Genomic DNA, 26,043 nt, shown 5'->3' with positions numbered 1-26,043 from the left:
CATATGAATAGTTTTTTTTGACATTGTGGATGATGGCACAATTCAGGCACAGAGTTAGTCCAGGATTTGACTTTATAGAAGAGCCAGGAGTTGACTACAGCCACTGATAGAGAATCTTATGCAGTGTTTACCCAAGACCCTCTGTTTAATCAGCTAAGCTCTTCCTGCTAAGAACTTGCTTGTAGGTGTCTGTCATCATAGCAGGACTAATAAATGTGGCCCAGTAGTACCTGTATAACTGCAATTTGTGAAACTTGATTGATATAAAATGAGATTATTTAATCGATCATGCTAAAACCCCCCTATATTTAAACAATGAACTACTAAATAATTCTTCCAATTGTAGCCTATGTAAATGATCACCTCCTGAAAAATACTGATTTTAATATAGTCCAAGTAGTAGTGTGTTGACTGCCTCTAATTAGATCAGGAGGAAATTTTTTATGTAAGATGGAACTTCAAATTGGATTAAAGGATGAAACTTTTATCTGGTACAGAGTATTTTACCTATAAGAACACTTGTTTAGGGTGTTGTTGACCACGCTTAAAATCATTTAGGTTTTGAAACCACAGTTTGAACTGTGATTGTGTTTTGTAATCTTAATTAGAAAAGTAGATTAGGATCTCAGCATTAATATTGTATCTAGTGAGCTCTGAGGCTGGAGTGATTTAGAAAGCTTAATGGAATTAATTATGCTGTATATTGTACTAATAGAGTAAAATGTTTCTTAAGAAAAACCCTGTCTAGTAAGGAGTGTCAGAGGGCACTTTGACATTCTCATTTGTTCTGTGCTATCGTAGGTGGCTGAGGAATAAGATTTTTGCCTGACAGGTTTTTAGTAATGCAGGGAGCAGTCTGACTCTTTAAACAGTGTCCTGGGAAACCTTGCAGATCTCTCCCCTGGTGGTGAAAAGAACTGAAGTTCCCTGAAGCAGAATTTGCCAAGTCTCACATCAAAACTTAATGGATGAGATGTTTTTATTCCTTCAGGAAATTCCTGTTCATTTATAACCAAGAAGTGTGTCTAACCCTTCTAATTGGTTTTCTTAGGGTGGTGAGCATGCTCGAAGGTCCTCTCTTCTTAACAGCGATGAACTGTTGATTTACTACTATGATGATGTGAGAACAGTTTATGATATCTTCCAAAGGGGTATGCAAGTATCAAGTAAGTCTAAAATTAAAGAATTTTTTCAACAATGTCAAGAACTAAATGTCTGGGCTCTTCTGAAATGCAGTTGGGCATAGGGGATGTCTATGTAGCAGTATGATATGATGTGAGCTTTCTTGAAGGCAAGTTTAGCTGTGACCTCTTGTGAAGCAGAATTGTATGAATAAAGTCAGTGCTGTGTTACTTAGCCTAAACCAACCTTATTGCTTGTGTGTCTTTCCCCAGCTTCCCTCCCTGCTCCCCCTCTTAAAGTTTGTCTTCTGAGGGTGTCTGCAAAGAATCCGGAGGCTTAACACCAAAAGTGTAGTTAGTGTGGTGTCAGGACAGAGGAGTCTGGGGTTAAGTTTTGAGTAACTTTTGATTATCTTTTTTTAGATAATGGTCCATGTCTAGGTGTTAGAAAACCAAACCAGCCGTATGAGTGGATCTCTTATAAAGAGGTAAGTAGTCTCTCCAGCTTAGTGCTAGACCTACTTTTGCTTGCTGAGACCACTGATACAACATCCAGTAATATGATATAATGAATCTCAGTTACTTATAGATGTCTTATAGTAGCAGCAGAATATTGCAGAAAGGTTCTAGTTCCTATTAGAATATCTTAAAGGAACAGCCTCAAATATGTGCAAGGGAGGAAAGAGTACCTCCTGCACTTACTTGGTTTATTAACAGTTTTAGTTTGGAATTTTCTTGGGGTTATCCTGGCAGCTTTTAGTATTTCATTGCTGAATTGCTTGGAACTTGGACATAGCCTTTGAAGGGCTTTGATGTACTATTCAGGGACTTGGACTGCTACTACTTTAGGTGCTTGCTTCAGAGAGGCTCATTTTACACTAAGAAAAGTCCAGGCTACGGATGTTACTTGTGCGTTTTGACAACTTGTCTCCATAGTGCTGAATGATAGTTGTATAGAGTGTTAACAGATATGCTTCGAACCAGTAGTCTGCACCTTCATGATTGCTAAAAATATCTTTATGCAAATCTTTAACAGCTGTGCACTTTTAGGTCATTCCTGATTTAATCAGTTATTGTCTTCAAATTTGCATAAACGTTCCCTATTGCATGCTGTTGAGGTCATTAAACACATTTTGTGTGTAGCAGACCGCTTTTCCCAAGGTGATTTTGCTGGGCGCTTGTTAGGTGCAACCTCTCTTTAATAAAGCTTTGCTGTTTGAGTCATGTGACTAACATGGATTCAGGTCACGTGCTATATGGAAAGAATTTAGAAAACTGCTTCCCAAACTTTGTGGAACTAGCTAGGGTTTGCCTATTTATTCCCTTGCTTTTTGAAGGGAGAAATGCTATTCCTATAGGCACCAAATAAAGGAGAAGGGTGGCATACATCCTGCTTGTGACTGAGCAGGAATATAATGCTGAATCGTTCCAGGTCACTTCTGGGGTTCAATACAGATACAACAAATGGCCTCTTCAACAAATGAGCTTAACATATAAACTTACACTTAACACTTTCCAGTCCAACTGGATTAAGTGTTGCTTTTGCCGCATATTGGGTGCGAGTTCAGTATCTACGATCAGTGTGATGTAATGGCACTGCAGTGTTTAGGCTATCAAAGTCACAGAGGACATCCAAAATAGCCTAGAAAACTTCTGTCTACTTCATATCAGTTATTGGCCGCCTTTTTGTAAGACAAGGTAAAATAATGTTGAGGGGTATATACTGATGAGCTTGCTCTCTTTTTTTTTTTTTTTTATCTTCTCCTTCTTTTTTGCCTTTCCAGGTTTCAGACAGAGCTGAGTGTGTGGGCTCTGCATTACTCCACCGAGGCTTCAAACCATCTCAAGTTCAGTATATAGGAATCTTCTCACAAAACAGACCTGAGGTAATTTGACTGACAGTATCTAGTATTGGTGGTCTAGCTGTTATTGAAGTGGCCCGCCCTTATATCTGTTGCTCTTTGGCAGTGTAACTGAGATTCCCTACTAAGAGTCCATTTGGTGTTGGGAAAAGGCTGAAGGCTGACATTGTAGACCCACAAGCCATAGATATGGCATCTTTAGCTGAGAATCCAAACTAATAATTGACAGAACTGTTAGTGCCTTGTATTGTTTTTTGCTCCCAGAGCTGAATACAGAAGGCTGGAAAGCAGGAGGAGAACCAATCCAGGAGAATTTAACTCATTCTCTTCTCCTCCCAGTTTATAGAGGAGGCCTGTTTAATGGGAAGCTGATGTAATACTTAGTGAATGTAATCACCATTTGCGTTCTCTTAAAAAGTGACATTGGATTACAAGGTGATTGAAATTGGTTGGAAGTCACATGGTGTTTAAACCCTTCAAAACCTGAAGAAACACTTAGGGATTAAATATTTGGACAAATAGAAGATGGCTAATTCTATCTCTGCCAGATGTCCTGGGAGATAAAGATTCTGGGAGGGAGAACTGCTGATGAAGGCAAAAATTGAAAATTAATTGTAGTTTAATAAAGGGGCAGAAAGACTAAAAAAAGTGACATAATTAAAGATAAGCACCTGAAGAAGCGAAACTATGTTATGAACCTGAGACAACTATGGGGATATTTAGATTGATTAGCTGTTGTCTATCCATTTAACCCACAAGTGGTTCTAGATTGCTGTTTCTAAAAATATTATTAAATATTTGGTAAATACTTATTATCTAGACTTGTTTATTAAAGCTATTGAATAGGACTGAATTTCTCCAACATATGTTTGTGTGCCTGGTAGCTTGAGCTTGTGCTTGCTGCATTAAGCTAGTTCAAACCAAACCTGTTTTAAGACAGGAGACCAGTCCTTAAGTTTTGTCAAAAATATGCTGTCCCTCTTGATTAAACACTTTCAGCTGGATGCCATTGTCTAGAGCCATCTACAGTGTTGACAGGGTTAGAAGTTGTGTCTGGGTCTCAATCGTGCTGGACAACAGCTTGCTGTTGGATCTCTTCTGTCTTCAGTTTGTTGCTAAGCCTTCCCTGGTGTCATTAAAATGCAAGCTGTGTGACAAGTGACCTTGACCCCCTTCCTCCTCTCTCAACTTACAACACAAAAAAAAATAAAAATCCTAACTCTAGCCTTGTACAGCTGAAGAAAAAACAATTTTTCCAGACTCTTAAATCTGCAGTAGTTTGCTGCTTGGATTTTTCTGCTGGAATTCTGGTTCTAACAGCTGCAGTTTTATTTCTGTAATAAAAAAGGCTGCGATATCTCCAGCTAGGAAGCTGTTAAATGACATGGTGTTACAGACTCTTCAGTTCAGTGTCCTGTGCTTGTAACATTATAACTGGAAGTAAAAAGGAGCCAGATGTTGGTATTGTGCCAGTTTGAACTGTTTCTCTCTAGACTTTTGGGTGCAAAGTGTTTGACTGCTGGGTTAGTGGATTCTCTGAAGGAGAGCACTGTAGTGTGGTCTGCTCTTGGATGACAGAGACAAAATGTGCTTGAGTTGCATTGCTCCAGCAGGCTCTGAATTGGGTCAGGAATGAGCTGGAAAGACTTGTTTAAACCAGCAATTTTAAATCTGGGATTTTCCCTGCTGAAAACCAATGGATGGGTGTTGTGACATCCCCAACATAATCACTAATGCAGACAGGAGATTATGTGAAGTTTTTTTTGTGTGAAATGACTCGCATTTGTCAGTTCAGGGAACAACTGCTGGGGAAATCCCCTAATGGGGAAAATCCTAGTATGTTACTTGCTTAAATATTCACTAAAAAACCAAACTTGGATTTATAAATAAAAATATTACTTTCTCTGAGCAACTGGAAAACAGATGATCTCTTCTGCAAGTTGTGTTTCAGCTTGAGAAAACAGGGCAGTGAAATATACAGTGTTCCTTTACAGAAGATCAGAGCCATGTCAGAAAACAAATTGAAACTTTCAGACTGTTGTCTGTATTCAGTACTAGTTGCTTGCTTGGGCTTTGAGAGAGAACTTGAGGTCAAGGTTTGATGCTTGTATTTAAATACTCTTGGCTTTAGAAGCTAAAATGGAAGAAAAATGTCTTGTAGTCCAGAAAGTAAAGATGCTCGTTGATGTAGTGAGAATGATGGTGTGCAAGAATTGTTGGAGGCAACACCAGCTCTTATCACTGTGTGCAGCTTCTGAAGTCTACTGTAGTAGACCCACACCCTATTAAAACAACTACTAAACTTCAGGCTGCTGAACAGCAATACAGCTGCCCTCTTGTTACATGTACGGGTGGATGCTATCTAGGAAGAAATATTCAGTTGACCCTTTCCTGACTGGTATAGGTGTGCCTGCTTAGGCTTACCAGTATGTCTGTCTGCATGAAAGTCTAGTTACCTGTTAGCTGGCCTTGTAGTAGTTCTGCAAGAGATCTTTTTGGACAAGAGGTGTACAACTTACCTATTGCATAAATGTGTTCAAGAAAATTCCCTGTGTTTTTAAGGCTGTCTCAATCAGTAGAGAACTTCAGGAAATTTGCCCCTAATAAACAGTTCGTAAACCTGAGATTTAGCAACTCTGTTAACATAGCCTCTATATTAGATATTACATAGACTAACAAGCTGAATGATGCTTAAAATTGTCATCATACAGGGGTGAGGTAGCTGGCCAACGTCCTGCAAAAGCACTAGAAAGTGACAGAGTTTGGGAATGGGGAAGGGGAACAAGCACCCTTGTTAATGCAATCCTTGTTGAGTTGTAAGATCTGGTAACTTTTAAAGATGCATGTTTTGTTCCTGTAACTGGAACTGAATAAAGGTATGGTGTCTGAGAATTTTTGTCACTCTTCTTTGGTGGGAGAAACTGAAATGTTCCAGTTCCACTGTCGTCTTCACATGTTTGGAGGCTCCTATTTCAGGAGCGGCACAGTAATCAGTATTTCAGTGTAGCTAGTGGTTTACAAACTATACCAAATAGCTACTATCTGACTATCTTACCTTGATAGTACTTCAGATGAAATCAGGCTTGCTGTAAAGTATTGTCAGCTTGCATCATGCACAATATAGCTGCAACATCCGTTATGGTTTTTGAGTACTGCACTTGTTAGCAGGCAAATCTGTCTTATTGCAGCTTGCAGGGATGCAATTGCATTTTTTTAATAGAAGTCTTCAGATTAGATTCCTTTAAAGAAGAGTGGTTAGTCTTGGGAAATGCTGAGAAACTTTCTGGGCCTGGCTTTCCAAAGGACCTCTGGTTTAACTGTGTTGCATGTCTGGCCATCTAATGAGATGCAGACAATGTAGAGGTAAGAATACTGTGTGTGTATAAATTCAGTGTGTGTCAAGACATGAGCAAGCCTTTCACCGATTCATGTGTCATGGTAACATAGAATATTGAAGGCGCTGGCTACCTCAATAACCTAAACACAAGAAAAAATACTGTACTCTTATTCAAATATCTTTCTGTTAATAGGTGAACTAAGGGGACAGTTAATGTTTTTCAAAGGTACTTAAAATTACTCTTAAGGGCAGAGTTTAACTTTATTGGATTGGATTCTTTCCCATAGCTCCTTTTTTTTTTTTTCCTCCTTCCACAGGTGGAAATTTAGTAGGTTTTTGAAGTAAACAAATGATACAAACTGCCACTTGATTTTTAGAAAGACTTGTCCAAATGAGGTCTGTCCTACTAGCTTCCTTGTTAGAATCCAAATATGAGTCTTTCTTGGAGATCTGTTACGATAACAAACACAGTGACTTGCATCTCTTCTTTCTGTGCAGTGGGTTATCATTGAACAGGGATGTTATGCGTTCTCCATGGTGGTGGTGCCACTCTATGATACACTGGGAACTGAAGCAATTACGTACATTGTGAACAAAGGTAGGACACTTTCAGTAGTTCAGCAACTGAATGTGTGATGGCAGAGCAGACTGAGGGCAGAACTGTAGCCTTCTTCAGAAAAGTCTTCCATTAGCATGTTCTGCAGTGTGTATGGATCTAGTCTAAACTCAACTTCTCTTATTGATAATGTTGTTCTCTTTCATCAGCTGACTTGTCATTGGTTTTCTGTGACAAACCTGACAAGGCCAAACTTCTGCTAACCAGTGTGGAAAAGGGTGAAACTCCAATACTCAACACCATTGTTATCATGGAGTCTTTTGGCATGGATCTTGTGGAACGTGGCAAAAAGTGTGGGGTGGAAGTCTTCAGCATGAGAGAAATAGAGGTAAGCAAACTTAACCTGCTTTACTGCTTTCATCACATTTACTCGTGGAGGAAGAAGACAGTGTCTGTTGAACAGATTTTTAGGACTGAACAAAATGTGGTGGATTAGTTTCAAAATACTTAATCTCTTGGATAGATGTTTATACAAAAAATTATTAAAAAAAAATAGGAAGAAGACAACTTGCTGATCGTATATCACAGTGCTGAAAATGTAGACGTGTGTATGTCAAGATGACAGAATGAAAGCTTGTTAACATAGTCCAGACTGAACATCAGATCGGAGTGTTAAGGCTTGCCCCTGTGAAGCAGTAACATGATAATTATATACCATGACTAATACTTCAGAAATACTTATTTCAAAAAGAGCCTGTGTAGCTTTGGTCTTGCAAAAAGAATGGCATCTTTCCCTGTAAGCTGAATCTACAAAATGTTTTCTAGGGGAGGAGGAAAATGGCAGTAAACTGTTCCAGGGTAAGCTTATGGTAATGTGGGGGAATGAGACTTTTAGGTGTTGGAAGTAGAAAGCAGTTTGATTAGCCACTTAATGTTTGAGTCTTGGCTTTGCTTGTAGTTATTCTGTCTGCACAGATCTCTTATGCAAGTTTATTTCATAACTCCACTCATTATTTGGAGTACATCTTTACTGTGAGATTATGAAACTAGGTTTAGCCTGGTTCCAGCTAGAGTTCTGGTAAAGGCTTGGCTCACTAGGGCTTGAGTATCTCCAAATAAGTATACTTGTCTTGTGCAGGTGTCAGTAACTAGTGTGAAATACTTCATTTCCTTGAACTTGTTTTCACAGCTGTCTTAACTGCTATGTTAACAGGGCCACCTTCTGGTAAAGACACAAAAATGCCAGCATGTCTTTTAAAAGATGATTAACTGTATCGTAGCTAACTAGCCTCAGTAAGACTGCCAGGCTGAAATGGGGCTGTAAATGTTATGCAGAGTGACTTGTATAGCTCACCAGCAAAAGGGTTGGGTTAAACTTGGAAAAAGATTGGCCCAACTGCAAGTTAGTACATTAAAGTTGGCTTCTTTCCTTGAGTTGAGCTCCAGTTTTTGGCAGAGGAAGATGCTTTCCACTGGATCTTCTAGCTACAGAAAAACAAAACCAGGAGGTGAATGTTACCTTAAGTTAGAAGTTTAGATGCTTCAGTAGTGTGACTTCATTGTAGCTGTTACTGAGCAACACTTGATGTTTGAATTAATGCAGTATTAGGTGCTCCAACAGCCTTTTGTCTAAATTTCAGAAGTTAGGCATGCTTTAAATATTTCTAATAATGTTTCCATAAGCAGGAATAAGTTTTGTCACTACTGGTTTTTTTAGGGGTAAAGGCTTTTAGTGTCTACTAAAGGCTTTTAGTGTCTACTAAAGGCAACTATCAACTGTTGAGGACCTTAGATTAGAATAGAATGACCTCTTCTAGCTTCAAGTGCTTGTCTTCTGGATTTCTGGCTTGAGCTTATTGCTCAGCTGTGCTTTAAATGTTATGTGACCAGTTCCTCTGTGCATCTCCCAGATGCCATATGCTTGATTTCTGATGCCTAATATTTGTATGTATGCTGTGGTTACTTAGAGATGAGTAGCTGTGAATAAATGTCTCTTCAATAGGAAGAGATGTTGGAGTTCTGTTTTAGATCGGAAGTGTGTGGAGATCTTAGCTGTATATTCAGTAAATAACAGCTCTTGCTCAAAACAGGCTGGAGGGAAGTATTTAGCTTCTGGTGGTACTTGAAATGCAAATGCTGTTTTGAGCAGGCAGCTGCATTGTCATAGTGGCAAATCTTTGCATAATGGCACTGTTTCAGAAGGACAAACTTACAGGTATGGGAATCGTAACTATGTTTCCAGACACTCCTTTTTTCTGAAACCTCTTTGGGTAATCTAAGAAGTTCATCATACTAAAGGAAGTCTAGGGCCAGTAAAGGAATGCATAGTGCTATTGTGTACTTCGAATGTAAAGGCAATGGTGAAGCTGATGTCTGCCCTCATAAGGTGCTTACAGAGCTATACTTAACAAAAGGTCCACTTTAATTTGTGTAAATCCTTAAGCTAGTATTGTTTTGAGTTTTAAATAGACATGACAGTAATAAGTCTTGATTTCGAACTTTAAAGCTCATAAATATTGAACATCAGCTTTCAAATCTTTCCTCTTAATCACTATATCCTTGATGATAAAAGCATTGTCTTGGTATCTATTCCCTTCTGCCTAAAGAACTATGCCATCATGAATGGCCAGGCCTAAATAATCATAAGGAGAGACAGGGAAGAAGAGGTTCTGGAGGACAGAATCTTGTGCTCTCCACTCTTCAGTATAAAAGGAGTACAAACCAAAAATGATCCTTCATGGGGAAACTTGGTCTTCCTTCTCACAAGCAGTGATGTTAGTGCAAGGTGCTTACTGAGATGAGTCTTGCTTCATCTGTTCAACGATTTTCAGGGGCACATGTCTTCTGCATGAGGTATAGGAATGATTGCCTGCTGTGGCTTGTCCTTATACTGCTTAACCTTGAGCTTCTTTAGTGAGTGACTTCTGGTTTACTAGCTGGGAAAAAACCAGTGAATTTTAGATTAGTTATCACTTTTGTATTTGTAGAACATGGTAGTTAGTCTATATATCTTTAAAATGTCCTTTAAAGCCTTTTGTTACTTTTATAATAAAAGTTAAAATACTTTAACAAGACAGTCTAAATAATGGAGTATTATGGTGTTTGGTAATGTTTGCCTCAAATTTAAAGCAAAACAAGTTACGTGCTCATGTTTAAACTGTTTCTCTCCCCTTTCTCTCCTTTCTGTAGGAGCTGGGAAGAGCACACAGGCAAAAACCTATGGTAAGTATGAAATTAGTTCAAGTGACAATCTGAAGCTGGATAGCATTCTGTAGATCAAACTAGCAAATCTCCCTATCTCCTGTAGTTCAAAAGTAACACTAGTATTTCAGTGTTTTGTCCAGAAAAATCTTTTTCCTTGCTATCTTAACCATACTAATACTTTCTTAACTCTCATAGCCTCCAAAGCCAGAAGATCTAGCAGTCATCTGTTTCACCAGTGGAACGACAGGTACACCTCATTACATTATGCAGAATTTATTATCCTGTATGTGCAAAATTAATTCAGAAGCCCTCCTACTGTTTTTTTTTCAAGACTCTCCCCTGCTGCTGCATCTTTTTGGCAAGTAGTAGCTGGGGAAGTTTTATGGTAAGGCTCCCTTTTGATTTATTTTTTTAAATTTTTTTTTTCCTTCCCAGCTGATTAATACAGAGTTGCAGTTTTGGGGGTGGAGGTGTTACATTTTTGGGCTTGGAAATAAGTACTGAACCTGCATTTCCATTATAATAAGGGCTCTGCATCAGTCCTCAGACTTCCAGTTCTTCCACAGTCTTTTTTTTTGTACTGTATTAGCAAAATTTGTAAGACCAAAACAGGAAGACTGGCTAGATGTCACACACTTTACGTTTGAGAGTAAATACGCACCACTGGCAGGAAGCAAAAGGGAAGAGTAAAAGAAGTTAATATTTTTAAAGCAGATGTGAGAACGGAAATTAGTCTAGATTTGAAAGCTAGATCTTCACAGAAATGAGTTTTTTTGAATGAGAGAAGCTAATCCAAGAAACACAGCAATTTCTTAAGGATTTCCTTTCCTTGTGAAATTGAGGATTTCAGCACAAACCTACTTAATTGTTACCAGCTATTCTTGACAGCATGTTAGCAAGTTCTCTGCCTTTCTTTAATTGACATACAAAGAAAGGTATTAATATCAAAGTAGGGATTTGATCGATTGAAATGCTATTAGATTAGTTTTAACACTGCTTGGTGACTAAAGGATCTAAAAATTTCACTGTTGCATCCTGATGTGCTTCTTCCTTAGGAAACCCCAAAGGAGCTATGATCACTCATCAAAACATAGTCAGCAATGCTTCAGCTTTTGTGAAAACCACAGAGGTAAATGGCAAAGGTTAACATTGTGGATTTGCATGAAGGGAAGAATCTTGGGAGTAAAACCAACATGGAAATATCATTAACTTTGGTTTAACTCTTAGTAAGATCCAAGTGAAAATGTAACTTGACAGCACTCTGCCCATGCTAGGTCAGAAGCCAGTGTTTCCTGGTTTCTTCTGTCAGGGTCAAGAACTTGACAAACTTAAAACTTGGTCTCATACAAGCAAAATGTTATGTGAATTCTGATGTGGATCTGCATTATATTCTGCCATGGGCTTATGGTGTTTGTCACTAGTGCAAGCTTTCTATCAGAGGGTTTGTGCAGAAGCTAACCTTTTCCACTAAGGATGGGAGAAATTATAATGTATTTTAACCCCCCAAAATACTTAAAGCCCTTGCATAAATTAGCAAGAAGCACGACTGTATTTTTACTTGATACAGTGTTAACTTTTAGTTTACAGTAGACTACAGTTCATCTGCAGGCTAGCTAAGAAGACAATTCTAAGTTCTAATATATACACATGTAATTAAAAATACAATTGTGCTCATTATGCCAAGTACTCTGCAGATAGAATTGGTTTTAAATTAAGCAACTGGTCTCACAATTACATCATGTAAGGCACTTTCGATATAAGCCTTATGGTAAATTTGACAAGCAAACTTCTGATCCAAGATGAAAGTGTGTCTCTTTTAAACCCCTAAGGCATACTACTTTAACCTTTTTTGTTCCTTCTTCCTCCCAAGGCACATAAAGGAACTTCCTGTGGTTTCTAATAGAAACAAATTCTGATCATAGTCATACGAATGATAAGCTGTAATAAACTGGTCACTGTACTCAATTTTAAAAGATTACCATTTCTGCAGTGTGTGTTTAGTCATGCTAGAAGTCATTGCTGTAATCTTTCTAATGAATGAAAGACAAGGCAGCTTCATAACAAAACTGAAGCAAGGGCCATGCTCTAGAGTTTCAATGCTAGATTTCATTGTTGTGTTTAATTTAGGCAAAATGGAGAACCCATGAGAATTTAATTTTGCTAACACTTTCAGAAAACATTTATGCCTTCCCCTGATGACATTCTGATATCATTTCTGCCCTTGGCTCATATGTTTGAGAGAATCGTTGAGGTAAGCATCTGTTTGTTGTACTGAACTATTGAGAAGCTTGCCTTTCTTAAAGAATGCATGTCTCTTGAATCCCCATGATACACACTGTTCCTTTTTGACTCTTGCACATGTGTATGAAAAGGAAAGGAAGGAAAACAGTATCCCATAAACAACTTTCAGTGAGTACTAGACAATTGGTTTTCATGTTGAAATATAGACATTCACCTTAAAGCTGGGGTTAATAAGAAACTGATTTACTGAAACATGATACAATACTTTAGCACATGTACGCTGCCTAGAAATTTCCTCTAATATAATCAGTGCATTGTTAACAAATCATGCTATTCTTTAGTCTGCAAACTTTAAAAATTTATTTTATAATGTGGTATCCTGCTTGCTTAAAGTAATTTTGTTGGTTAAACTTACCATTGTTTCTAAAACTTCAATAAAAAGGAAGAGAACTCCACTGAAAATCCCTTCTAGGAAATGAAAATGACTTTTCATGCTATTTAATGACAAACTTTTGAGTTTTCTTGGATAGATTGTTCTACCATGTAGCGAAACCTAGTGCTTCATTTTTGAGGATGAGGGGGTTCAGGTTATCTTAATACTGGCAGTCTTAAGGACCTTTGAGCCCATAGTTGGGTAGTATGCATTATTGAAAGGATGCAATTCCTCAAATTTCTTAGATAGAATAGAGGTATGGGTATTTAATTACTGTACTTACTGAAGGTGAATTAACACCTCTCCCAAAGGTGAGACTGCAAATATGTATGTTGAAGATAGTCATGTCCCAGTTTGTGCAGTGAAATAAACTGCCTCTGTGCAAGTGTGAAAAGGCACATGGAGCCAGAAATTGTCCTGTGTTTTGTTAGGAAGCCTGAGCTTTCTAGTGAAAGTGTGTTTATATACAGATATAAAAATGTATATATGCATATGTGTGTGTGTATATGTATGTTATGAATATTGGGAGTGGAGCTTAACTGAGGTGTACAGGTGCCCTTAGACTTTCAGCACTCTCCTGGTAACCTGGTACCAGTTCTACTTCAGCTTCTGTTTTACTGATCTGTCTTGCACCAGAAGGTACAAGCTCTGTAGGTAACAGCTCTGCTCTTGATTATGCAGTAGAAACAGGATGGGAACTTGTGTTCTAAAAGATAAATAAGAACGCGTTTGGATGTCTATATTCCTCCTGCTGTTTGAGGTCTTTATGAAGTAGGTGATTAGCAGGTGTTGGTCGATGAGCATCTTAACATGACCTGGCAATGTGCACTTGCAGCCCAGAAAGCCAATTGCATTCTGGGCTGCATTAAGAGAAGTGTGGCCAGCAGGTCGAGGGAGGTAATTCTCCCCCTCTGCTCCACTCTCATGAGACCCCACCTGGAGTGCTGTGCCAGCTCTGGGGCCCCCTGCACAAAGACATGGACCTGTTGGGGCGTCCAGAGTAGGGCCACGAAGATTATTGGGGGCTGGAGCACCTCCCCTATGAGGACAGGCTGAGAGAGTTGGGGTTGTTCAGCCTGGAGAAGGCTTGTTCCCCTGGCTCTGGGGAGACCTTCTAGCAGCCTTTCAGTACTTAAAGGGGGTGTGCAGGAAAGGTGGGGAGGGATTCTTGATCAGGGAGGGTAATGATAGGACAAGGCTTTAAACTGGAAGAGGGTAGATTTAGATTAGATAGATATAAGGAAATTCTTCACTGTGATGGTGGTGAGACAATGGCGCAGGTTTCCTGGAGAAGCTGTGGCTGCCCCCTCCCTGGCAGTGTTCAAGGCCAGGCTGGATCGGGCTCTGAGCAACCTGGTCTAGTGGAACGTGTCCCTGTCCATGGCAGGGGAGCTGGAACTAGATGTTCTTTAAGGTCCCTTCCAACCCAAACCATTCTAAGATACTTGTATATTTACATAAAGAGATAAGCAAGAATATTTTTAGTAGAAAGGAGAAAAGATTTGTTATTATTTGGAGTATGTATGAACATAGGTGCTGTGAGAAGCAGTCTTCAGAGTCCTACTCCTGTTGTAGAGTTGATGTTTTCTGATTTTTGACTTCCTAGGGGAGTTAGACGGTCAGTGAGCTTGGCAGAAGAAATGTGTTCCCACCTAGCAAAGGCAGTTGCTGCTCAGTCCATCTGGACTGATATATTTGCTGCTTTCTAGCAGATGGTGGCAAAGAACAGGTGAAGGGGAAGAATGACACTCTAGCGTGTCTCGTGCAGAAAAGATGAGAATGGATGGCAGGGAATGAAGGAAGAGGTGTTACGGAGGAAGCAGAAGAAATAAAACCAAACAGGTATAGATAAACACAAGAAGAGTAGAGATGTTGTTAAACAGAGCAAATGAAACCCAAACAGAATAAGAAAAAAAAAGGTGTGTTTAGGTGTGGCGGGTCGAGCTTCTAAACTCAGAATATAGAATGCAAGAGGATTAGGTCTGCCTTCCTTGGTGTAGATGCAGAAATAAGCTGTGGCTCTGCTAGAATCTTCTAAAGAGCATCTTGATCACCTAACAACAAATCCTCTGCTCACATCAGACCTGTGAAACAGGAAGGAAAACCAGAGTGCAAGAGAATGGAAATCAAGTAGCATAAGACCGAAATCCCTGCTGGACCAGCAAATAGCATGTGCTGACTTTTAAGTGCAGAATTGCTTAGTATATAGCAGGGAAACAAACAAGGGTCTATTTAAAAATACTGGTATTTACAGTAAAGAACTTGTGCTTTTCAGTCTTTTGCTACCTCTGAGTCACTGGCATTGCCTTATTTGGCCAACCGCCCTTTTTGGATAGAGGCTTTTGTGATGTATTTTATTCTGTCAAAGTCCTTGACATGTGTACACCAGGCATATCTTGCTACTTGGTCTTTCTAGTCCCATCTTGTAGTCCAGAAGCCAAGAGGATTTAAGGTGGATCCTGGACAGTCCACTCTGCTTAGAATTGTCATACGTATACAGCTAGAACATGTTATACATCCTCTGTTTTCAGTGTTTACTTTTTTTCTAACAGTGTGTGGTTCTGTGCCATGGAGCTCGGATAGGATTCTTTCAAGGGGACATCAGACTGCTTATGGATGACCTAAAAACACTGCAGCCAACTGTATTTCCTGTAGTACCAAGACTGTTGAACAGAATGTTTGACAAGGTAAGTCTACAGGCATGAGTCTAGACCTGTGTAGGGTTTTAAAAGGCTTTATGAAGTTTGTGCTGCCAGGGCAGGAGTAACTGTGCTCTGGGGTGTTAAATTGGCATGTTAACAAATTTGTGTATCTCTTTCTAAAAGAGCTGAAAGTGCCAAGGGAGTAGTACTGGTTGTATTAAAACATTTTCAGGCAGCAAATACTAGTGTTTAAAAGTCTGACTAGGGGACTGGGTTCTCTCTAGCTTGGTTAATGCCTTACAGTTTTGCTTTAAGTTATTTAAGTCCCATATACAACATGAACATGAGGCTTAGTAGCTGCATGCCACGCTTTTAGCATCTGACTCATGGAGTGGAATTTGCAAACCAAGGTCAGGTGTTTGCCTATGTTTGCATGGCAGTTTCCTACGCAGCAGCCAGTGTGTTGTAGCAGGGAGACCTATAAACCAGCCAGTCAGGAGTGCTGGGGAGAGGGTGTGTCAGCAGCCCTAGTCGGTCCTGTGCTTGCTGATTGCCTTCTCACGGTCATCTGAGATGGGAATTCAAAAGCAGATTTTCTTTCTTGGACTTCAGATTTTAAACATCCTTTTCCATGTGGATGACTGACTCTTCTTGGAATACAGCCAGAGGAGTTGAAGGATATAACAAGAAGTCATGTGACTGCTAAAGAAATGGCAGAGCTGTCTAGGCTGTCTTAGCCAGGACAGTGTTCTAATCATGAGACTAGAGGAACAGCAAGTAATACAAGGTTCTGCTTGGCCCCGGGAACAAATAGTGCAACTCTGTTAGATTTGGAGGGGAGGAAATCCTGAGACCAGCCTGTAGTGCTTAAAACATAGCCCCTCATTCTGCTCATGCATTCTGTACTGGAATTTGAGAAGCAGAGCCAAAGCTGGGGGACTCTCTTCTCCTTTCATGATGTCCTATTGCTTGTTAACTCTGGTGCTTTGAGGCTTTCACACTTCTGTGGTACTGTTTCAACCTCACCCAACCTTGCACCCAACCTAGCATGTGAAGTTAACAAGTAGGAAATTGGGGTGGCAGGGAGGCCATAATGCAGAAAAGCTGCTGGGTTTTCCAAGTGAATATACTAATCTGTGGTCTGTTGTTGGGTTTGCTCTGTCTTCTTGAGGATAACTAGGAGCCTTTGAAAAGTGATCTAAAAAGAAATTTTATATGTACAAGACAGATCTCCATTTTATATTTCTGAAGGGACCTGCATCTCCTCAGAAAACCCTGCATTACATCACATATTATGGTCGTGTGCTTTTCGTACGCTGAGGATTATACTCTAATTTTGATCATACTGGAATATTCATTCATTTTAATGAAGAAACTATACATTGAAACAGCATCACACAGTTTGGGAAGCAAGGATTAGTTAAGTGCTAATTTTGATGCACGTATCTTAAACTGAGGTAGAGGCCAAAATCAAAATCCACAAGTATTTCTTACTAGAGTTAAGATGCCTGCTAATAAAGGTTGTTTAATTTACTTTGTTTTCTGTTAAAGAGTCTCTATGCATGCTTCTGTAAGAAAAAGGGAATGGTAGTCTGAGGCTTCTAACCACAGATCATCTTTCCTAATAGATTTTTGGACAGGCAGATACTTCATTAAAGAGGTGGATGCTGGATTTTGCTTCCAAGAGGAAAGAAGCAGAACTCAGAAGTGGTATAGTTAGAAATAACAGTTTCTGGGATAAAGTAATCTTCCGCAAAATACAGGTATGCTTGAAAGCCTTTGAGTCTTAAGTTTGCAACTGCTGAATTTCATATGAATGGTTGTATCTGGTATGGCTTTCATCACTGATCAAAGACTACATGGCTACTCAGAATAAAAATCAAAGCTGTCTATTCACAGAATGTTAGGGGTTGGAAGGGATCTCGAAAGATCATCTAGTCCAACCCCCCTGCCTACTACACCTAGAGTAGGTCACACAGGAACGCATCCAGTCTCCAGAGAAGGAGACTCCACAACCTCTCTGGGCAGCCTGTTCCAGTGCTCTGTGACCCTCAGAGTAAAGAAGTTTTTCCCCATGTTAATGCAGAACCTATTTCCAACTTTGTGTTTTCAGTTCCCTTTGTTCTAATAGTATCAGCTAACTATCTTAGGGAAGTTACTCTAAAACAGTTTGGTGCTCCTGTCTTACCACTTTGAAAGCAAGCACTGTCCTTCCGAAGGAGGAATGCTAAATGTGACACAGTGCCACCTGTAGCCCCTACTGTCTCCTCACTGTTGGTCACTAGTAAGTTATTCCTGCTGTTATATCTGGCACTCACTTGCTGTGGCCTTAACCTTGGTTGTACAACATGCCCCTGTGGCTGCTTTTTATAGCATTCAGGATGTATGAGAAGCTGATACAAGGCAGTTAAAAATAAAGCCATTGCTGTAAGGACATGACTTAAGCTCTTCAGGCTTTTGGCAGAGTCTGCATTGCAGTTACACCACAACAGTCTTTGCAGATACTGTATGTTTGAGATACCGTTTCTTCCAGCCATTAATGAGATGAAAAATACTGCAAGAAAGACAGCTTGCACTAGGAGACTAAACTTAATCTCTAACATATGTGGGTGGCACTGTAGGTGAATAGTGGCTGAGGGTGGGACAGAAAAAGACTCTGGAAATATCTCTAAAATGCTTTTGGTGTCCACAGTATCTTGTGTCTGTTGTAGGCAAGTTTGGGAGGAAAAGTAAGGCTGATGGTTACAGGGGCAGCACCTGTATCTGCAAGTGTACTGACCTTCTTGAGAACAGCTCTTGGCTGTCAGGTGAGTTTCCTGGCCTTAATCCTAAAACAAAAAAAAGATTTTAATACCTGGTTCCAGCTTTGTTAGAACATTTCTAGGAGTCTGTTAGAACATTTCTAGGAGTCTGATTATAGGGATAACTCCTGGCTTTCTTCATGGAGACTACACAAGTATGTACTCCTTTCCAGAGTTTCTCAGTCCCCTGAGATTTCTGTATTCATCACAGTCTTTATAATAACTGAATTATCCAGCTGAACTGTCTTAAGGGAAAGATTTGGGGGGGAGGCTGCTGTAAGCAATAATTAATGTTCTTGGATTAAGTATCTGTGACTTGCCTTACTTACAGATGTATTCAAAACTACTGTAGAGAATGTCATAAAGATGATGATACTGTGGCGTTGTTGCTTTGAAGATAAGACTGGGGAGAATAAGGTTGCACACACTGCATTTATCTTCAGAGCCTCTTCAAAGTATATGCTTTTTGAGGTGAAATCTGGAGAACAATGGCACAGGATGGAGCAAATGTGTTAAAATAAATTTCAAGGATAGAAAACATGAAAAACACTCTAAAATGTGAGGCTTCTGTGACTTCTTGAAGTTCTTCAATGGTGTGCTGGTGTAGCAATGCATTCTGCACAGAAAAGGGAAGCCTGTCTTGTGTGTAATAATCACAGAGCTGTGATGGGGTGTAGGGATTCCATTCCTGGCTGTCTTGGACAAACCTGTCCTTAAAATATGTGAATGAAGTCCTTGCTAGTACCACTGTTCTTAGTTTCTTCCTGTTGCTCCCTTTCTGTTTGATCTATACAGCTGTCAAATAGCATGTGAACTTAGGTTAAATGTTGGAACTGAAGGTGGAATGTTAGCACTTAAAATTGTATATTGTGATAAAACTCTAACGCAGTGATAATCTTTTTAGAAGATGCTGGGGATTTTGCTAAACTCAAATTTAAACAACTAGAAAAAGAAGCAAAATAGTAATTTAATTTTATTGAAGAAACTATATTGAAAAGTAAATCTTAAATGTTTTGGTTTCATGTCCTAGTTCTATGAAGGCTATGGACAGACTGAATGCACAGCTGGATGCTCACTGTCACTGCCTGGTGACTGGACAGCGGGTATGGAGTTTAAGGGTCTACCTGTCTTTTAAATTTCAGGATGCTATAGAGGTCTCTTATCACATTACTTAGTCTTCAGTATCTATCATGAAGCATAAAATTCTGTTTGTCTTCAACTGAAGTAAAAAAGCTTTGAAGGGATCACTTGAAGTTTCTGCCCCTAAATAGCTAGGAATGTTCAGTAATCTAAACTTCTGATAGGCTTTGTCCTTGTAAATTGAAGTGGATTTAGGAGAGGGGAAGTCATAATATCAACCCTTGTATCTTGTACAGAATATGAGTCTTCTGTATATAAACACAGTGCTGGAAATTTAAATGGCATTTTTTGGTGTTGGAGCAAACAGTCTGCATTTCTGTCAGCTGTTACATCTCTAGCTCCCTAACTGAAATAATACTGATAATTGAAACTATAGTGGGACTTTTGCTACTTAAATGTGTCCATAGAGTGAGGATCCTGATTGTAAGAAAAAGCAAGCCTGAGTACATAGTTCAGCTTGTGACATTCTAGGGATATCTGAGAATTTAATGTTTCAGTCCCAGCAAATGTAAGCTATTACTGTGCTGGTATTGGTGTAGTACGGTACCAGAAATCAGTTTTCAATCTTTTTTTGCTTTAGCATGTAACCAGCTTATTGTTTTAAGGAGCTGAGTAAAAAGCAGTTCAGGCTATTGAAGTGTTATTCTATTTAATAGGTCATGTTGGAGCACCAATGCCATGCAGTATCATCAAGCTTGTTGATGTACAAGAAATGAATTACTTGGCTGCCAAAGGAGAGGGTGAGGTAAGTAATTTCCAAAGGTCAACATGAGCCTCTTATGAAATCTTGGAAAATGTTTTTTGTTCCTAAAATAACAACTGTCTGAGTTTAGTGAAATGCTAAACATGGCCTACTGTCTAAAATCAAAGATGCCTGCCTTGCCTGCATGAGATGTCAGCCAACAATTCACAGAAGCAAACCAGAAAATAGTGTATTGGAGGGGAGAAAAAGCAGCTTACTGTGGGATAACAGATTACTAAGTATTTATGGTTGTGTGACCAATGTGCCATCTTCCAGCTGTGGGACAGCTGAGAAGCTAGCTATCTCCTCCTGCATTTATCCTTCAGTAAAAGCTAGCAGAGGGCTCCTCCCTCACCCCCACTGCCAAGTGCTGGAGGACAGCTGATGCATGTAGCTTGTTACCCAGCTTGTGATCTGCGAGATGAGGTAATTCAAAGTGGCTGGAACACTGTTAAGAGAAATGGAGACAAAATGCCATGAAGGCTGCTAATGATTTGTGACAACTGCCTGCAAATTCTTCTGAAACATTTTCTGCAGCCTGCACAAACCGAACACGTATGTTTTACAAATGGCACTTTGAGGACTCGGATTTGTATCTTTATATGTAATGCTATATGTTATATCTTCCAATATTTTTTCAAAGTAAAATATATACAGCTTGAACTTTGGTATACACTTTAAACAGATGTCCATGAAATAATTTATTTTCCCCAAACGTTGGAAGCAAACTAACTGGGGTATCTTTCATATGCTTTTGAGAGGCCTTGAGGGCAGTTGGGGTGTAAGAAATAGATAAATAAAAAGTAGCTTAAGTGAGTAACTAACTTGTGACTGCAAACAATATATAGTCTTCGTTTTGGTTGTAATTCATATGAGACTATAGAGACAAATCATTGGGCTTTAATTGCCAGAAATACATAAGGATTTAGTTGGGCTTTGTGGTGGGAAACTGCTTGCTCTCCACTTGCAATGTCAAGATTTTCCTGTGTTGTGTATAACACAATGTTCAGTATTCACCAAAAATTTTTTCTTTGCTTTAAATATGCTTTTAAGGCTTGGTCTGCTAGAGGAACTGAGTATAAATTCTCATAATGAGAAAGTTAAGTAGTTCTTGAAAAAAACTTCTAAAAATGTTTTGCTTCCAATTATTGTGAAAGTTTGCTGCATTAGGAGTTACTTTGGACTTGAATAAATATGGTAGCTCCTTAATATATCAGGACCTATCTTAGTCTTTCAGTCCTAGCTTCCTCAGTGTGAGCTATTCTGACTTTAACAAATAAGTGTTGTAACTTGTTTCACAGAACTGAAGCCCATAGCTATAGAACTTGCTCTCATCCTTTGCCTAAAATAGATCTTTTTCCTCATGGTCTGTCTGCCCTACAGCTAGGTTAAACACTTCTAGTCCTCCTTTCTGAAAGTAAGCTTTCAATGTTCTGTGTTCTGTCAGCCTTACTTTCCACTTTTGCCAGTTATTCATGTTCAAGAAGGATAAATTTGTGAGTAGAATATATATGCTTATATGCAGATGAGGTCTTGGTGCCAGTGAGCAGGAAAAAGATAAATGGTTTGCTGTTTCTACTGGGAAAAGCTGTCACCTACAGCCATCCTGTGATTGCAGGAGCCATGAAAAATGAAACATTTTGATCAGTCAGCCTTTAACTTGACTGGGACATGTGGAATCTTCCTCTACTGTTATCCTTCCAGATAAGCTCTGTTTTATAGCAGAAATAACTTGGTTCTTAAAACATGACCTTGGTTTGATCATGAGCTTGATACTGTTCCTTCAAGGTCATTAGAACCCTCACTAATACTTTGATCTCCCTCCTGTTGGCAACATCTGCTGCTCATTGTACTATAGTTCACCAGCATGCATGTATTTCTATGCTGAGGTAAGCACTGAAAATACTTGGGATGAGTTTTTCAAGAGTTGGTCTCCAAACTACTAGTAATTTCTTCTAGTCTGAGAATTTACATTAGCGCCTGAAGAGTCTTTAGTAAGAGTTCCTGGCTCACTTTACAATTGTACTAATCCCCTAGACCAATAGTTGGCCTAGTATTTTATCAGCCCCATTGATATTTATTATCCATTTGGCCTTAACTTAAAACTGGATTTTCTATCCCATTCTTCTAGATTTGTTCTAGAGTCCTGATAATATTGCCCAGACCAGACCCTTCTTATTGTCTTTTGTCACCTGTGCATTGCGAAGCCCCTCCCAAGCTGGTGCAATGGTTTGAATCCTTTCTTGTTTTTGAGGACTTTTGTGTAGAGTTTCAGGGGTTTTGGACTCCCGCTTCCACAAAAGTTGTGTGCAGCAGGCGTCTTTAAGTTTTTTGCTTCAACCTTGTTTATTTTGCCTTTCTTTCTGTCCTTACTTCTACGGAGGTATTTCATAATCCTCCTGATCCTTAAATAACAGAAGTCCTATCCTGTGTCCTCCCTTTCCCCACCAAAGAAAACTTATGCAACATTGGGTGTTATATAGAGAAGAAAATACTTAAATCTGGGATCATCTTTGGATGCTTCAGGCTCTACTCCATGTTCCTGACTAGTTGCTTTACTTTTGTGTTCTCTACTGACAGATGAACTACTAACTGTTCTAATTTAGCTCGTAAGGTCTGACCTGATTCTCTTGCAACCTCTTCACCAATAAACCTCTAACCTTGTTGATTCTTTTCTCATACCTTGTAAGCACATTTTTTTGATCCTAATAATGCCTATGCATCCAGTTACATCCAAAGAAGTTGTTCCTGGTTTTCTGCTTGATACACAAATCCAGATAACCTTTAATTTAAAGAAAATGCAGGTTTCCCTTACAGATAAGTCTTGAGTGCTCTAAGGTATTAACTGGTTTACTTTTGGACAACAAACGCATAACTTGCTGTATATACAGCTTTTTCATCACTAGTGCTGCTTACCAAAGCTGAAACAAATACGTTGCCAGGCTTAGGGGTCATATTTCTGGATTCAGTAGAATTTCTTTGGATAAATAAAAATAAACTTCCTCTGATAAATTCAGGTCGTTCAAATAGCAGGTAGGAACATGCTGATAGACTGGAACAGATGCTTCCAATTGCTTCTTATACTTTATACCAATGGAAAGTGTTAGGCCTCCAAAAAACCATGACTAGATATTTCTGTACTAACGCATAAATTTAATCTTTTGTGGGGGGGTTATTGAGAACCATTGGAGAAAGCATTCATTGCAAATAGTGTTGTTTGACTTCCCTTCATAGTAGCATATGTTAACAAATGGCTGTTTTCAGGTGTGTGTAAAAGGGCCAAGTGTGTTTCGTGGCTATTTGAAAGATCCAGAAAAAACAGCAGAAGCTCTGGACAAAGATGGCTGGCTTCATACAGGAGATATTGGGAAATGGCTACCGGTAAGTTAACTTACATAGCTGAAATGTACTTCTGTAGTTATTAGCAGTAACCAAACAAATAAAATGGAAAATACTTGGTATTGAACACAATGAATTAGGTGAGACAAGTAATTTTAGGAGGAGGATAATTACTGTTGCAGATAAATCTGTGTGCCTGGGGCTAAGAAAGTATTAGCAGTGCCAATCCTGAGGCTTTCCCTAGTTTAGATTAGTTGGGTGCAGAGCCTGTTTCCTTCTGATGTTAATTTGACCATACTCAGGCTCTAGCACTGTGTTACTGTACTAATGTGGCATGCTTAAGCTACGTAGATTGGTTTTTCACTTGAAGTGCCTCTTCTGAGTGGAAGTTATTTCTGTCAACAGAATGGTACGTTGAAGATCATTGACCGGAAAAAACACATATTTAAACTAGCCCAGGGAGAGTACATAGCACCAGAGAAAATAGAAAATGTGTATCTGAGATGTGAAGCAGTCGCTCAGGTGTTTGTCCATGGAGAGAGCTTGCAGGTAAGCATTCTTCAGGTAACTTTAAAAATGAATGCAAGAGACCACTGCAGAAAAGTCATCCTTCCCCACCCCCAAACTTTGGGACTGAAATACTAAAAAAAAAATTCAACATTACACATTTTGGTTCTGAATGTACTTTGGACTCCAGCAGTTAATACAGCATGTTTCTGGATTTAGTTTCAGACCATGTAGTGGAGCTGGATTAATTTGAGTATTAATGACTGTACATAAATTGCTAACAGTATGCAGGGAAAATAAAACAAACAAACAAACAAAAAAAAAACCAAACCAAAACAAACCAAGATGTGGAGGTTTCTGCAAGTGTAAACTGAAATGTGAGTCTTAACAAGAGTAATTCTCTCAAGTGCAACCTTGAGCTGCACTCCTGTGTTCAAGTAGCAGAAAGCTGATGAATTTCAGCAGGATAAGAAATGCTGTCCAAAAACCTAACACGGACTAGTGAGAAATGTGTAGGAACTAAAGAGTTGACTTTGAAAGAAAAAAGCTTGATAAAAATTCCTTTTTAGGCCTTCTTAGTAGCTGTTGTGGTACCTGATCCTGAGACTTTGCGCAACTGGGCCAAGAAAAAGGGATTTGAAGGCTCGTATGAAGAGCTATGCAAAAACAAGGTGAGTCATACCTACCTGAACAGTTAGTTGTTTGGCATCAGCTTTTTCGAGCTATACAATGTATTCCTGTATCCACAGGACCTCAAAAAACACATTCTGGAAGACATGGTGAGGATTGGGAAAGAATCTGGATTGAAGTCATTTGAACAGGTAAGATGCATGTGAGAACCAAACACCCAATTCATTAAACTTCTCAACACCAATATAATCTGACTCCCCAGAAACTGCTTTTAACTTGCATCTGGAAAGTTTTTTGAAGTGTTTTTTTTTTTGTTGTTGTGATGTCTGGGCAATTTTTTAATAGCCGTATCTATTTCAGGGAACGCAGCTTAACTAGTAACTGTTTACTTTCCAGGTCAAAGACATTGTCTTGCACACTGAAATGTTTTCTATTGAAAACGGCCTGCTGACACCAACACTGAAGGCGAAGAGACCAGAACTGCGAAAATATTTCCAGTCACAGATAGATGAACTCTATGCTAATGCCAAAATGTAACTGGGGATGGAATGAGGAAAGTGGCACATGTCTGTCTACTGTTGGCCTTGATATCTGTAATTTGACTACAGCAAACATAGGGAAGGAAACTGTGCAATCATTAACTTGTACTAAAATGGGTACTTGCCATAGGAACATTGAAGAAATGGAACACTGCCTTACTGTCAAGTTGTGTTGCATACTGTTTTTATGGTGACCTACAATTTCCAAAAAAGAGCCTTAACTATAAATGGTAACTATATGTAAGTTATTTAAGACTTCCTCGGCCAAAAATGGGACTCTCCTTCATCAAGGAGCTAAGGTTTTCTTATTGCCAGCACGTTTGCTGTCTGCAGTGTATTTTGCAGTTGTCAATTCCACAAGGGGATTTGGCAAGTTTGAAATGCCTCTAAGCATCTTGCACCCTCAGAAGGATTACTTAATCTCTTCAAAAAAGAAAAAAAAAAAAACAACAAAACAACAAAACAAACCAAACCAACCACCAAAAAAACCCAACCCCTCACAGTTGTGTAGCTGGTATCACGTCTTGCATTAATCCTAGTATTAACCGGGGCAAAGCTTCCAAGTGGGGCTTTTTTCTCCCTTCTATATCCGCAGCCAGTTCTGAGATGTACTTTATAAGGTAGAAGTCAGAACCCCCCACAAAGGAGACTGATGAGTACGAGTTCCTCAGAGTAAGTCTGCATTTGGTGGTTCCGCACTACAAGTGCAGACACAGTTAATCCAGCCAGTGTAGCCTTTGCTACATTAACACAAATCCAGAGTAATGCCAGCCCTGTAAGTGACCAGATCCTAACTCTGGCAAGAACACTAAGAGACCTAAAACCACGACCACCCAGGAGGCTGGGCTATGCTAACAGATAAACACTGCCCCTGTATTAGCCACTTGTTTCCCTGTAACAACTGTGTACTTAAAATGCATTTTTAAAAAATGTGCCAGGTCCTCTATAA

The 26,043-nt window shown here is 39.3% G+C and overlaps 1 protein-coding gene across 2 annotated transcripts in view; it reads left to right on the top strand.

The window, feature by feature from the left end:
- Positions 1-25,444, top strand: part of ACSL1 (acyl-CoA synthetase long chain family member 1) — a 31,090-nt gene extending 5,646 nt beyond the window's left edge. The window contains exons 2-20 of one of the 2 annotated variants that reach the window (XM_009953664.2): positions 1,052-1,166; positions 1,545-1,609; positions 2,906-3,007; positions 6,819-6,918; positions 7,086-7,264; positions 10,066-10,098; positions 10,276-10,327; positions 11,136-11,209; positions 12,254-12,331; positions 15,307-15,441; positions 17,025-17,159; positions 18,108-18,203; positions 19,228-19,300; positions 19,994-20,082; positions 23,344-23,460; positions 23,824-23,967; positions 24,495-24,596; positions 24,675-24,746; positions 24,952-25,444. In XM_009953664.2, coding sequence (XP_009951966.1) covers positions 1,052-1,166; positions 1,545-1,609; positions 2,906-3,007; positions 6,819-6,918; positions 7,086-7,264; positions 10,066-10,098; positions 10,276-10,327; positions 11,136-11,209; positions 12,254-12,331; positions 15,307-15,441; positions 17,025-17,159; positions 18,108-18,203; positions 19,228-19,300; positions 19,994-20,082; positions 23,344-23,460; positions 23,824-23,967; positions 24,495-24,596; positions 24,675-24,746; positions 24,952-25,092 — 1,902 coding nt within the window. In that variant the 3' untranslated portion in view covers positions 25,093-25,444. The remainder of the gene's footprint in view (positions 1-1,051; positions 1,167-1,544; positions 1,610-2,905; positions 3,008-6,818; positions 6,919-7,085; positions 7,265-10,065; positions 10,099-10,275; positions 10,328-11,135; positions 11,210-12,253; positions 12,332-15,306; positions 15,442-17,024; positions 17,160-18,107; positions 18,204-19,227; positions 19,301-19,993; positions 20,083-23,343; positions 23,461-23,823; positions 23,968-24,494; positions 24,597-24,674; positions 24,747-24,951) is intronic. The other variant, XM_009953665.2, reaches the window with a different exon arrangement.
- Positions 25,445-26,043: the final 599 nt, after the last annotated feature.

Source organism: Leptosomus discolor, chromosome 4 (assembly GCF_034619465.1).
Source record: "Leptosomus discolor isolate bLepDis1 chromosome 4, bLepDis1.hap2, whole genome shotgun sequence".
Lineage (NCBI taxonomy): Eukaryota > Metazoa > Chordata > Aves > Leptosomiformes > Leptosomidae > Leptosomus > Leptosomus discolor.
Note: the sequence above shows the minus strand (reverse complement) of the source record. Positions and strands in the feature narration are given on the sequence as shown.